Raw genomic sequence first — 14,834 nt, forward strand, 5'->3', positions numbered from 1 at the left:
CAGGGATTTACCACCAGAGACAGAGAGAGAGATGTGAAAGAGAGACGAGAGAGAGTGAAGAGGAGAGAGGAGAGAGAGAGGAGAGAGAGAGAGAGAGAGAGAGAGAGAGAAGAGAGAGGAGAGAGAGAGAGAGAGAGAGAGAGAGAGAGAGACGAGAGAGAGAGAGAGAGAGAGAGAGGAGAGAGAGAGAGAGAGAGAGAGAGAGAGAGAACCGCATTTGAAATGTCTCTATGCTTTTGAAACTTTTTTTGTTTGTGTGTAATGTTTACAGTTTATTTTTTATTGTTTATTTCACTTTTATTATTTATTTATCTATTTCACTTGCTTTGGCAATGTTAACATTTGTTTCCCATGCTAATAAAGACCATTGAATTGACTTGAATTGAGTAGACTTGGGAGAGAGAGAGAGATAAATAGATGATTTACACCAGACACATAGAGAGAGTGACGAGAGAGAGAGAGAGACAGAGAGAGAGACAGACAGAGAGACAGAGAGAAGAGAGAGAGGAATATCAAATGATTTAGATCCATGGAGTGAGAAAAATACACAGACAGAATCACAGAGATGGAGGTGACAGATTCAAGAACTATTAGAAGGAAAGACTTGAAAGGTTTTCCGCAGGCTAATGTCAATGTTGCCAGAGCTGTTCAAATCACTAATGTAAACATCTCCATATGGCCGTAGCATCCACAAGAGCATCAAAGAAGCCCAGACACTTGATTTTTGGTATTTTTTGCATTCTGTACCTCAAAAAACATCCTTATGTCACTTTATTATGCTGAAGAGCTGATTCTTTCCACGAAGATAACTGGACATTTTCCAGCACTCAACAAGTCATCTGGTGAAATATAAATCATCCTGCGAGCCGTGTTGTTAATTTTCATGTTGTTATGGTTACAGTACATAGACAGATAGTAGGACACAATACCTAGAAAATCCCTACTAATACAGGATTACAGTGAGGCTCTTTTTTTTTTTTTTATCCCATTTTTTTATACTGGATTTTGTTCTTCAACCATCTGGAAGACAGACAGACAGAGATTTAGCGCCAGCCAGCCCCAGAATGCAGTGTAGACTACTACACTGTGACAGACTAATTAACAGAGTGATTACTAATATGTAACATCCAACACTTCGCAATAAGAAGCCCTTTATTGCCATAAATGACAATAGTTGTTAATTATCTGAAGGGATAACGTTGAACGGCAACCATGGATCACCATGAGTTACATCTGCCACTATTACACCTTACCAGAGGTGTGGACTCGAGTCACATGACTTGGACTCGAGTCACATGACTTGGACTCGAGTCACATGACTTGGACTCGAGTCACATGACTTGGACTCGAGTCACATGACTTGGTCCCACCTCTGCACCTTACTACAGTCTGAGTTGTTGACTATTAAAAATCTGTTGAACGTTTTGTCAAAATGTAGATTTCTGCCTAAATAGACATACCCAAGGGTCATTATTTTTCATGAGATGGCAATAAACAGTAACTAGTAATGGTGCTTAGTTCTAGAAAGGTCTGGAGCTCACGTTTCGGCCAAAATAAATTGTCATACATTTCTGAGGTGTTGTAATGATGTGCGCTGAGAGTCAGGAAGTAAGTTCAGGGAGTGAATAATTTAATAAATAAATGAAAACATAATACAAAACAAGAAACACGAACAACGCACAGACATGAAACAGAAACAGAAACAATAACACCTGGGGAAGGAACCAAAGGGAGTGATATATATAGGGCAGGAACCAAAGGGAGGGACATATATAGGGAAGGAACCAAAGGGAGTGACATATAATATAGGTGAAGAACAAAGGGAGGGAACATATATAGGGAAGGAACCTAAAAGGGGGAGGGACATATATATTAGGGAAGGAACCAAAGGGAGTGATATATATAGGGCAGGCAACCAAAGGGAGTGGATATATATTAGGGCAGGAACCAAAGGGAGTAGTAGATATATAATAGTGGAAGGAACCAAAGGGAGGGACATAATAGGGAAGGAACCCTAAAGGGAGGGGACATATATAGGGAAGGAACCAAAGGGAGGGACATATATAGGGAAGGAACCAAAGGATGACATATATAGGGAAGGAACCAAAGAGGAGGGACATATATAGCGGAAGGAACCAAAGGGCGAGGGACATTATAGGAAGGAACCAAGGGAGGAAGGACATATATAGGGAAGAACACAAGAGAGGGACATATATAGGGCAGGAACCACAGGGAGGGACATATATAGGGAAGGAACCATAAGGGAGGGACATATATAGGGCAAGGAACCAAAGGAGTGAACATATATAGGGCAGGAACCACATGGGAGTGACCATTTATAGAGAATGGAACCAATAGGGCAGTTGACATATATAGGGCAGGAACCCAAAGGGAGTGAAATATCTAGGATAGAGTAACCAACGGGAGTGACATATATAGAGAAGGAACCAAAGGGAGTGACATATATAGGGCAGGAACCAAAGGGAGTGGACAGATATAGGGCAGGAACCAAAGGGAGTGACATATATAGGGATGAACCAAAGAGAGTGACATATATAGGGATGGAACCAAAGGGAAGTGGACATATATAGGGCAGGAACCACAGGGAGTGACATATATAGGGAAGGAACTAAAGGAGTGACACGCACTGACCATAGTTTGCTTTGTATGTTTCTATGTTTTGTTGGTCAGGGTGTGATCTGAGTGGGCATTCTATGTTGTATGTCTGTTTGTCTATTCTATGTGTTGGCCTGATATGGTTCTTCAATCAGAGGCAGGTGTAGTCGTTGTCTCTGATTTGGAACCATATTTAGGTAGCCTGTTTTGTATTGTGGGTTTGTGGTGATTGTTCCTGTTATGGTGTTCCTGTGTTTGTGTTGACCTATGGGAATGTTTCGTCTTCGTTCATTTGTTGGTTTATTGCTGTTGTTCGTCGTTTCAAGTATCCTTATTAAAATGGATAATCATCATGCTGCATTTTGGTTCCTTCCTCTCTTTCTCCCAACGAAGACCGTTACAGGGAGTGACATATACATTGGGGCAAAAAAAGTATTAGTCAGCCACCAATTGTGCAGGTTCTCCCACTTAAAAGAGTGAGAGAGGCTGTAATTTTTCATCATAGGTACACTTCAACTATGACAGACAAATTAGGGAAAAAAATCCAGAAAACCACATTGTAGGATTTTTAAATCAATTAATTTGCAAATTATGGTGGAAAAATAAGTATTTATTCTGGATCCTGGAAAAGGGACAGTTCGTTTTTTTGCTGAGTTTATATCCTTGTCTTCAGGGCCTGAGCTACAGGCAGTAGAGATTTGGGTCCTGAGCTACAGGCAGTTAGATTTGGGTCCTGAGCGACAGGCAGTTAGATTTGGGTCCTGAGCTACAGGCAGTTAGATTTGGGTCCTGAGCTACAGGCAGTTAGATTTGGGTCCTGAGCTACAGGCAGTTAGATTTGGGTCCTGAGCTACAGGCAGTTAGATTTGGGTCCTGAGCTACAGGCAGTTAGATTTGGGTCCTGAGCTACAGGAGTTAGATTTGGGTCCTGAGCTACAGCAGTTAGATTTGGGTCCTGAGCTACAGGCAGTTAGATTTGGGTCCTGAGCTACAGGCAGTTAGATTTGGGTCCTGAGCTACAGGCATTAGATTTGGGTCCTGAGCTACAGGCAGTTAGATTTGGGTCCTGAGCTACAGGCAGTTAATTTGGGTCCTAGCGACAGGCAGTTAGATTGGCCCTGAGCTACAGCAGTTAGATTTGGGCCCTGAGCTACAGGCAGTTGATTTGGGTCCTGAGCTACAGGCAGTTAGATTGGGTCCTGAGCTACAGGCAGTTAGATTTGGGTCCTTGAGCTACAGGCAGTTAGATTTGGGTCCTGAAACTACAGGCAGTTAGATTTGGTGTCTGAGCTACAGGCACTTAGATTTGGGCCTGAGCTACAGGCAGTAGATTTGGTCCTGAGCTACAGGCAGTTAGATTTGGGTCCCCAGCTACAGGCAGTTAGATTTGGGTCTTGAGCTACAAGGCTGTTAGATTTGGGTCCTGAGCTACAGCAGTTAGATTTGGGTCTTGAGCTACAGGCCGTTAGATTTGGGTCCTGAAGCGACAGGCAGTTAGATTTGGGTCCTGAGCTACAGGCAGTTAGATTTGGTTCCTGAGCTACAGGCAGTTAGATTTGGGTCCTGAGCTACAGGCAGTTAGATTTGGGTCCTGAGCGACAGGCAGTTAAGATTTGGGCCCTGAGCTACAGGCAGTTAGATTTGGGACCTGAGCTACAGCAGTTAATTGGGTTGAGCTACAGGCAGTTAGATTTGGGGTCTGGCTACAGGCAGTTAGATTTGGGTCCTGAGCTACAGGCAGTTAGATTTGGGTCCTGAACTACAGGCAGTTAGATTTGGGTCCTGAGCTGACAGGGCATTAGATTTGGGGTCCTGAGCTACAGGCAGTAGATTTTTGGTCCTGAGCTACAGGCAGTTAGATTTGGGTCCCCAAGCTACAGGCAGTTAGATTTGGGTCTGGAGCTACAGGCTGTAGATTTGGGTCCTGAGCTACAGGCAGTTAGATTTGGGTCTGAGCTACAGGCCGTTAGATTTGGGTCCTGAGCGACAGGCAGTTAGATTTGGGTCCTGAGGCTACAGGCAGTTAGATTTGGGTCCTGAGCTACAGGCAGTTAGATTTGGGTCCTGCAGCTACAGGCAGTAAGATTTGGGTCCTGAGCTACAGGCAGTTAGATTTGGGTCCTGAGCTACAGGCAGTTAGATTTGGGTCCTGAGCTACAGCAGTAAGATTTGGGTCCTGAGCTACAGGCAGTTAGATTTGGGTCCTGAGCTACAGGCAGTTAGATTTGGGCCTGAGCTACAGGGCCGTTAGATTTGGTCTTGAGCTACAGGCAGTTAGATTTGGGTCCTGAGCTACAGGCAGTTAGATTTGGGTCCTGAGCTACAGCCGTTAGATTTGGGTCCTGAGCTACAGGCAGTTAGATTTGGTCCTGAGCTACAGGCAGTTAGATTTGGGTCCTGAGCGACAGGCAGTTAGATTTGGGTCCTGAGCGACAGGCAGTTAGATTTGTCTGACTACAGGCAGTAGATTTGGGTCCTGAGCTACAGGCCGTTAGATTTGGGTCCTGAGCTACAGGCAGTTAGATTTGGGTCCTGAGCCTACAGGCAGTTAGATTTGGTCCTGAGCTACAGGCAGTTAGATTTGGGTCCTGAGCTACAGGCCAGCTAAGATTTGGGTCCTGAGCTACAGGCAGTTAGATTTGGCGTCCTGAGCTACAGGCAGTTAGATTTGGGTGAGTTACACATGTTGGGTCTGAGCTACAGGCAGTTAGATTTGGGTCCTGAGCTACAGGCCATAGATTTGGGTCTGAGCTACAGGCCGTTAGATTTTGGTGCTTGAGCTACAGGCAGTTAGATTTGGCGGTCCTGAGCTACAGGCAGTTAGATTTGGGTCCTGAGCTACAGGCGTTAGATTTGGGTCCTGAGCTACAGGCAGTTAGATTTGGGTCCTGAGTACAGGCAGTTAGATTTGGGTCCTGAGCGACAGGCAGTTAGATTTGGCGGTCCTGAGCTACAGGCAGTTAGATTTGGGTCCTGAGCTACAGGCAGTTAGATTTGGGTCCTGAGCTACAGGCAGTTAGATTTGGGTCCTGAAGCTACAGGCAGTTAGATTTGGGTCGCTTTTGGTCCTAGCTACAGGCAGTAGATTTGGTCCTGAGCTACAGGCAGTTAGATTTGGGTCCTGAGCGACAGGCAGTTAGATTTGGGTCCTGAGCTACAGGCAGTTAGATTTGGGTCCTGAGCTACAGGCAGTTAGATTTGGGTCCTGAGCTACAGGCAGTTAGATTTGGGTCCTGAGCTACAGGCAGTAAGATTTGGGTCCTGAGCTACAGGCAGTTTAGATTTGGGTCCTGAGCTACAGGCCAGTTAGATTTGGGTCCTGAGCTACAGGCAGTAAGATTTGTGGTCCTAGGCTACAGGCAGTTAGATTTGGGTCCTGAGCTACAGGCAGTTAGATTTGGGTCCTGAGCTACAGGCCGTAGATTGGGTTGAGCTACAGGCAGTTAGATTTGGGTCCTGAGCTACAGGCAGTTACGATTTGGGTCCTGAGCTACAGGCGTTTAGATTTGGGTCCTGAGCTTACAGGCAGTTAGATTTGGGTCCTGGAGCTACAGGCAGTTAGATTTGGGTCCTGAGCGACAGGCAGTTAGATTTGGGTCCTGAGCGACAGGCAGTTAGATTTGGGGTCCTGAAGCTACAGGCAGTAGATTTGGGTCCCTGAGTACAGGCAGTTAGATTTGGGTCCTGAGCTACAGGCAGTTAGATTTGGGTCCTGAGCTACAGGCAGTTAGATTTGGGTCCTGAGCGACAGGCAGTTCGATTTGGGTCCTGAGCTACAGGCAGTAGATTTGGGTCCTGAGCGACAGGCAGTTAGATTTGGGTCCTGAGCGACAGGCAGTTAGATTTGGGTATGTCATTTTAGGAGAAAATTTGGAAAAAAAGGGCCAATCCTTATTAAGACTGAGACTCTCTCCAATACAACCCAACATTGCAGAGTTATGAGCATCCTTTCAAGCACACCCTTCTCATTAACCTGTGGTGAATTATTCACCATTTTAGATGAACTAATAAGGTTTTATATGTAATATGGTTAAATACAGAGCAAAATTATTMAATATTAGGATATTATTATTTGTGCCCTGGTCCTAAAAGAGCTCTTTGTCACTTCCCACAAGCCGGGTCGTGACAAATATTCTTATATTTAATAAATGTATTGCATAGTGCGTGTGTGGCAGGCTTACAATGATGGCAAAAAACAACATTTGAGAGTGCGCTGACCCTGGTGCTAGAGGGGGTACGCAGCTGGAGGTTGAACGTTTGAAGAGGAACGGGACTATAAAGAGTTTGGGAACCACTAAACTAGACTAATCCCGTTTAATATGTCGTCTCCCAGGCTGGGCTCAGAAGCAGAAGGAAATCGATTCTTTGTCTGGAACTCAGTCTAGTTAAGATGGCGCCGGAGAACAAGACTGACGTCTTACGTATTCCCAACCAATTGTGTTTTTTTTTTTGTTTCTTTTTATTGTGTGTAACTTATTTTGTAGCTCATTTTGTACATAATGTTGCTGCTACCATCTCGAAAATAACTTCTGGACATCAGAACTACGATTACTCACCACCATCTGACAGAATTATTTTTTTTCCTTTAACGAGTCAGACGAGCCCGACGTGAATGAGATACTGCTCTCCCGGAACAGGCCCAGATCCACGTCATTTGCGTGAAGAGAAGGCGGAGAAAAAAGGGTCCAGAGGGCATGCTGCCTTCGGAGAATTCTCCGAAGCCGATTGAATAAACCCCCACTTTCTTCKATTCTGCTAGCAAACGTGCAATCTTTGGAAAATAAAATCGATGACCTACACGGAAGATTGAACTACCAAAGGGACATTCAAAACTGTTATATCTTATGCTTCATGGAGTCGTGGCTGAACGACGACAGTATCATACGCTGTACCGGCAGGATAGAACAGCGGCGTCTGGAAAGACAAGGGACGGCGGACTACGTGCACGATATCTAAGGAAGTCTCGAGGTTTTTCTCACCTGAGGTAGAGTATCTCATGATAAGCTATAGACCACACTATTTACCTAGAGAGTTTTCATCTGTATTTTTCATAGCTGTCTACATACTGCCACAGACTGAGGCTGGCACTAAGACCGCACTGAATGAGGTGTATTCCGCCATAAGCAACAAGAAAACGCTCACTCAGAGGCGGTGCTCCTAGTAGCCGGGGACTTCAATGCAGGGAAACTTAAATCCGTCTTACTACATTTCTATCAGCACGTTAAATGTACAACCAGAGGGAAAAAACTCTGGACTACCTTTACTCAGCTGGACAAAAGGAATGCCTATGTGAGAATGCTATTCATTGACTATAGCTCAACGTTCAACACCATTGTGCCCTCAAAGCTCATCACTAAGCTAAGGACCCTGGGAGTAAACACCTCCCTTGGCAACTGGATCCTGGACTTCCTGACAGGCCGCCCCCAGGTGGTAAGGGTAGATAACAACACATCAGCCACGCTGATCCTCAACACTAGAGCTCCACAGGGGTGTGTGCTCAGTCCCCTCCTGTACTCCCTGTTCACTCATGACTGCATGGCCGGGCATGACTCCAACACCAGCATTAAGTTTGCTGATGCCACAATAGTGGTAGGCCTGATCACTGACAACGACGAGACAGCCTGTAAGGACGAGGTCAGAGACCTGGCCGTGTGGTGCCAGGACAACAACCTCTCCCTCAACATGATCAAGAGGCTTCTAAACAGCTTCTACCCCCAAGCCATAAGACTCCTGAACATCTAATCAAATGGCCACCCAGACTATTTGCATTCCCCCCCTTTTACACCACTGCTACTCTCTGCTGTTATCATCTATGCATAGTCACTTTAAAAATATATATATTTAACCTTTATTTAAGTCAGTTAAGAACAAATTCTTATTTTCAATGACAGCCTAGGAACAGTGGGTTAATTGCCTTGGTCAGGGGCAGAATGATAGATTTTTACCTTGTCAGCTCCGGGATTCGATCTAGCAACCTTGCGGTTCCTAGTCCAATGCTGTAACCACAAGGCTACCTGCCGCCCGAACTTTAATAATGTCACATCTGCTCCTGCTCCACCCCCTAGTGGACATCCGGTGTCTCTTTGACCTGCAGCCATTCCCCCAGTTCTCTCCCTCTCCCTCTTCTTCTCTCTCTGTGTGTGATTGTGTGGTTGGAGACAGAGCAGTTCCCCACCAGCTGCAACCCGTTCCTTAATCAAGACCTCTACAAATACTCAGTCCTGCCACTTCCACTCTGCCAGATCGTAGTCTCCGTTCAGTCAGTCATGCTGCTATCTATTTGTTGTTATTTAAGATCCTGTATCCTGCTGTGCCTATTTCCTTGCCTGATGCTGTTTCTCCTCTCACTGCAGTTTTGCCGCTCTGACTCTCGTTCCTGTCTCCTGTTCCACATCTCACCACCCTGCTACCCTGTTCTGGATTCAACTCACCATCACTCCCTTGGATGCCCCTCCGGATCTGTTTACCCTGTCCCAAACCAGCTCACTCCAACCTCAGCCTCCACATCTGGATTCCTACAACTCATCATCACTCCCTTGGATTCCCCTCCGGACCTGTTATACCCTGTCCCAAACCAGCTCACTCCAACCTCAGCCTCCACATCTGGTTTCCTACAACTCATCCGAGCTTCCCTGGATCTGCACTTCCTCTCTCCCTGTGTTACAATAAATATCTTGGTTCATTCATCCCTGTTTCCTGGTCGGAGTCTGCTCTTGGGTTCCCCTGTGCTGCTACGCTTAACAAATAACTCTACCTACATGTACATATTACCTCGACTAACCAACGGTGCCCCCGAACATAGACTCTGTACCGGTACTCCCCTGTATATAGTCTTGCTATTGTTATTTTACTGCTGCTCTTTAATTACTTTGACTTTTATTTCTTATTCTTATTTCATTTTTTTTTTTTTTTTTTTTTATGTGAACTGCATTGTTGGTTAAGGGCTTGTCAGTAAGCATTTCAACTGTAAGATCTACACCTGTTGTATTTTCGCGGTGCATGTGACTAATAACATTTTATTTGTTTCGATTTTTGATAGGCCAGGAAATGTGACAATTCACTCTCTATGCAAATGTGGGGTGTGGAAACCTGACATTCAAAGTCATCTCTGCTGACAGACTGGTACAAGAGAGCGAACAGATGGGCTTTCTGACACTATAAGCACGGGACTCTGCAACGTTCACAGAGCTCTCTGTACACAAAATATCAGTCGGAACCCTAAACAGGGGACTTATATCTAAGAGGGTTACATTGTATAAATAATAATTTAATAATGTCAGTCATAGGACTGTGAACTTACCCCTCTGCCCTGTCTTAGGGTCTGTCCTGGGGTCTCTTTTTTCCTGGGCTGGTTGCTCTCTGCTGTTCTCTTTCTGTCTTACTGGGGTAGATTCTCTGCTGACAGTGGAGGGGGGTTTCTGCCTGGGTCCCCAATTGGGTAGGGGTCTCTGCCTGACGGTGAGGTAGGGGTTCTGCCTGACCAGTAGGGTAGGGGTTCTGCTGACCCAGTATGGGTAGGGAGTTTCTGCTGGTCCAATGGGGTGGGGTCTCTTGCCTGACACAGTGAGGTATGGGGTCTCTCCCTGACCCAGTAGGGTAGGGGTCTTGCTGACCAGTGAGGTAGGGGTCTCTGCTGACCGTAGGGTAGGGGTCTCTGCCTGACCCAGTGGTGTAGGGGTCCTCTGTCGGACCAGTAGGGTAGGGGTCTTCTGCCGGACCCAGTGGTGTAGGGGTTCTTGCCGGACAAGTGGTGTAGGGGTCTCTGCCTGACCCAGTAGGGTAGGGGTCTCTGCCTGACCCAGTGAGGTAGGGGTCTCTGCCGGACCAGTGGTGTAGGGGTCTCTGCCGGACCAGTAGGGTAGGGGTCTCTGTCGGACCCAGTAGGGTAGGGGTCTCTGTGCCCAGTGGTGTGGGGTCTCTGCGGCGCCAGTGGTGTAGGGGTCTCTGCGGACCAGTAGGGTAGGGTCTTCTGCCTGACCAGTGAGGTAGGGGTCTCTGCCTGACAGTGAGGTAGGGGTCTTGCCTGACCAAGTGGTGTGGGGTCTCTGCCTGACCCAGTAGGGTAGGGGTCTCCCTGCTGACCAGTAGGGTAGGGGTCTATGCTGACCAGTGGTGTAGGGGTCTCTGCGGACCAGTGGTGGGGTCTCTGCTGGACAGTGGTGTATGGGGTCGCTCTGCCTGCCAGTAGGGTAGGGTCTCTGCCGGACCAGTGAGGTAGGGGTTTGCCGGACCCAGTGGTGTAGGGGTTCTGTCGGACCAGTAGGGTAGGGGTCCTCTGCGGGCCAGTGGTGTAGAGGTCTTGCTGGACAAGTGGGTGTAGGGTCTCTGCGGACAGTTGGTTAGGGTTCTTGTGGACCCAGTGGGAGGGGTCTCTGCCGGACCCAGTGGTGTAGGTGGTTCTTAGAGGGGTTTTGGGAAACTCTGCCACAGAGACACAGAGGCTAAGGCTGGTAGCCTTTCTGTAGGAGGCAGCGGCGTTGGGATGAGAGAGAGGTACATTGGAGTGTTAGCAAGCGTATCAAGAGTGACGGCAAAATGTTCTGCTCCGTAGTGTGTGTGTGGTGTATTGTGTATTTGTGTGTGTGTTGTGTGTGTGTGTGGTGTGTGTGGTGTGTGTGGTGTGTGTGTGTGGTGTGTGTGTGTGTGTGTGTGTGTGTGTGGTGTGTGTGTGTGTGTGTGTGTGGTGTGTTGTGTGTGTGTGTGTGTTGTGTGTTTTGTGTGTGTGTGTGTATTTGTATGTGTGTGTGTGTGGTTATTTTTGTGTGTGTGTGTGTGTGTGTGTGTATTTGTGTGTGTATTTGTGTGTGTATTTGTGTGTGTGTGTGTATTTGTTGTTGTTTTTCCCCCTTTTCCCCCAGTTTCACAGCAACAGCTGTGTTCCACCGAGGAGGAGGGGGAGGAGGAGGGGGGAGAATAGCTTCATTCTCTTCTCAAAGGACAGGGCTGATGTCACTGCCGATGTCATCTCGTTAGATATAAAAGTACTACAGTTCTCTCCATTGACCTCTGTTATAAAAGTCTACCACAGAGGTTGCGTCCAAAATGGCATCCCTATTCGAGGAGTGCACTGCCTCTGACCGGGGTCCGTTAGGAATAGGGTGCCATTGGATACACATCCAGAGTCAGACAACACCCAGACAGTCATGCTATGTTGTTTACTTCCTCATTCATATTCAAAAAAGTGTCCCAAATGGCACCATATTCCCTATCCAGTGCACTACTTTTGACCAGAGTCCTATGGGTCCATATACCTCATCTGGTGCACTACTTTTGACCAGAGTCCTATGGGTCCATATTCCCTATCTAGTGCACTACTTTTGACCAGAGTCCTATGGATCCATATACCTCATCTAGTGCACTACTTTTGACCAGAGTCCTATGGGTCCATAATTCCTATCTAGTGCACAACATTTAACCAATATCTGTTGAAAGTAGTGCACTACATAGGGAATAGGGTGCCATTCCAGACCCTACAAAGTTATGCTCTGGGTTCACTTGTCATTCCTATTCACACTGCTCCTCTGGTAATGACATCCATAACAGCGTGTCAACCTGGCTAAATTAGTTTTCATTTATTCATAGAAATCACTGGCAGAGGCCATGAATATCACAAGAATGTTTATAAAAAAGGGAAATTAACATCACAGTCGTTGATTTACAGAGTAATACTGTCACAACTAATGTACATATTACTGTTCTCTGTCACAACTAATGTAATAGATATTACTGTCCTCTGTCAACAACCAATGTACATATTACTGTTCCTGTCACAAACTAATGTAATATTGACTGTTTCTCTGTCACAACTAATGTAGATATTACTGTCCTCTGTCACAACTAATGTAATAGTAACTGATTCTCTTGTCACAACTAATGTACATATTACTGTTCTCTGTCACAACTAATGTAACATATTACTGTTCTCTGTCACAACTAATGTAGATATTACTGTTCTCTGTCACAACTAATGTACATTTACTGTTCTCTGTCACAACTAATGTAGATATTACTGTTCTCTTGTCACCAACTAATGTTAATATTACTGTTCTCTGTCACCTAATTACCTATATTCTCTGTAAAACTAATGTACATATTACTGTTCTCTGTCAAACTAATGTACATATTACTGATTCTCTTCACAACTAATTAATACTGTTCATTCAACTACATTGATTGTTTCTCTGTCACAACTAATGTACAGATTACGTTTCGTGTCACAACTAATGTACGTATTACTGTTCTCTGTACCTAATGTAACATTACTTTCTCTTCACAATAATGACATATTACTGGTTCTCTGTCATCAACTAATATACATATTACTGTTCTCTGTCACAACTAATGTACAGATTTACTGTTCTCTGTCACAACTAATGTACATATTACTGGTTCGTCTGTCAAACCAGGGTCGTGTAGTGACGCCTCTAGCACTGAGATGCAGTGTCTTAGACCGCTGCGCACTCGGGAGCTCCTCTCATCATTTAAATAATAGCGTAGGGTGGGGTTTCTGTTGTATGTAAGCAACTGAGATGTTCATTGCAAGTACAGTATGCAAGATGTTTTTACATCACCCGGTGTCCCAGAAGCATATCTTAAAAGACACAAGCTTTTTTTGTGATTTCAAATACGCAACAAAAAAAAATGGCGGCTATACAACATCACAGAGATTGTGTGATGTATCACATGTTTGTCATAACACAGAACAAGGGCTTTTTGTCCTTTTGATCCGTAACCAGGAAACCACATTTCTACGTAAACCATTCATTCTATAAGAGGGCTTAAAGAGAGTTATGGGCCGTTATATCTCCCTGATGAGCGGTATCTCCCTGACGATGCAGTGTATTCTCCCTGGGTACGATGCGGTTACACGCCCTGACGGCGCGGTAATCTCCCGGACAGCGGTATCTCCCTGACGGCCGATGTCTCCCTGACGGCACGAATCTCTGACGACGGTGGTATCTCCCCTAACGCAGAGGTATCTCCCTGACAGTGTGGTATCACCCTTAACGCAGCGGTATCTCCCCCTAACGCCGAGGTATCCCCTGCAGCCGATATCCCCTACCGGTGCGGTATCTCCCTGACGGCGTGGTATCTCCCTGATGGCGTGGTATCTCCCCCTAACGCAGCAGTATCTCCCCTAACGCCGAGGTATCTCCCTGATGACATGGTATCTCCCCCTAACGGCACGGTATCTCCCCGACGTCGTGGATTCTCCCCTAACAGTGTGGTATCTCCCTGACAGCATGGTATCTCCACCTAACGGTGCAGTATCTCGCTAACGCGTGGTATCCTCCTAATGGCACGGTATCTCCTGTGGCTGGTATCTCCTGACGGCGTGCTATCCCTGACGGCATGTATCTCCACACTAATCACAGGGTGGTATCTCCTGATGCTTGGTATCTCTCCCTAACGGTGCGTTATCTCCCCGACGGCGTGGTATCTCCACTACAGCGTGGAATCTCCCTGACGGTGGTACTCCCTGATGGCGTGGTACTCCCCCTAACGGTGCGTTATCTCCCTAACGGCGTGGTATCTCCCACTAACAGCGTGGTATCTCCCTGATGGCATCTCCCTGACGGCATGGTATCTCCCACTAACAGCGTCGTATCTCCCTGACAGTATGGTATCTCCCAATAATAGTGGAGACTCCCAATAATAGTGCGTATCTCCCTGATGGCGTGGTATCTCCCACTAACGGCATGGTATCTCCCTGACAGCGTGTTATCTCCCACTAACGGCGTGGTATCTCCCTGACAGCGTGGTATCTCCACTAACGCACGGTATCTCCTTCTAACGGCGCTGTATCTCCCTGACAGCGTGGTATCTCCACTAACAGCGTGGTATCTTCCCCTTACTGTGCGGTATCATCCTAGCGTGGTATCTCCCTAGACGGTCGGGATCCCTCCTGACAGCTGTATCTCCCTCGTAACGACGGATCTCCCTGACAGCATGTATCTCCTGACAAGCATGGTATCTCCCTAACGGCGTGGTTATCTCCCCCCTAACGCTGTGGTATCTCCTGTGACGGTGGTATCTTCCCAACGGGGCGGGGTAGTCCCTGATGGCGTGAAATCTCCCTGAGGTTGTGATATCTCCCTGACGCTGCGATATTCCCTAACGGGGTGGGTATCTCCCTGACGACGCGGTATCTCCCTTTGGACGCCCGATGTCATCTCTACGCACGGAAATTCCCCTGACGACGTGGTTCTCTCCCCCTA

At 46.6% G+C, this 14,834-nt stretch overlaps 1 protein-coding gene across 1 annotated transcript in view; it reads right to left on the reverse strand.

Annotated features, from left to right (window-relative positions):
* The window catches only part of LOC139025689 (mucin-5AC-like), a gene marked incomplete at its 3' end in the record, with an annotated part of 45,513 nt that overhangs the window by 15,830 nt on the left and 14,849 nt on the right, over positions 1–14,834 (reverse strand). Inside the window, exons 4-5 of the mRNA XM_070440855.1 lie at positions 10,699–11,037; positions 9,999–10,615 (exon numbers count right to left, since the gene is read on the reverse strand). Coding sequence (XP_070296956.1) covers positions 9,999–10,615; positions 10,699–11,037 — 956 coding nt within the window. The remainder of the gene's footprint in view (positions 1–9,998; positions 10,616–10,698; positions 11,038–14,834) is intronic.

This window comes from Salvelinus sp. IW2-2015, unplaced genomic scaffold (assembly GCF_002910315.2).
Source record: "Salvelinus sp. IW2-2015 unplaced genomic scaffold, ASM291031v2 Un_scaffold3071, whole genome shotgun sequence".
Lineage (NCBI taxonomy): Eukaryota > Metazoa > Chordata > Actinopteri > Salmoniformes > Salmonidae > Salvelinus > Salvelinus sp. IW2-2015.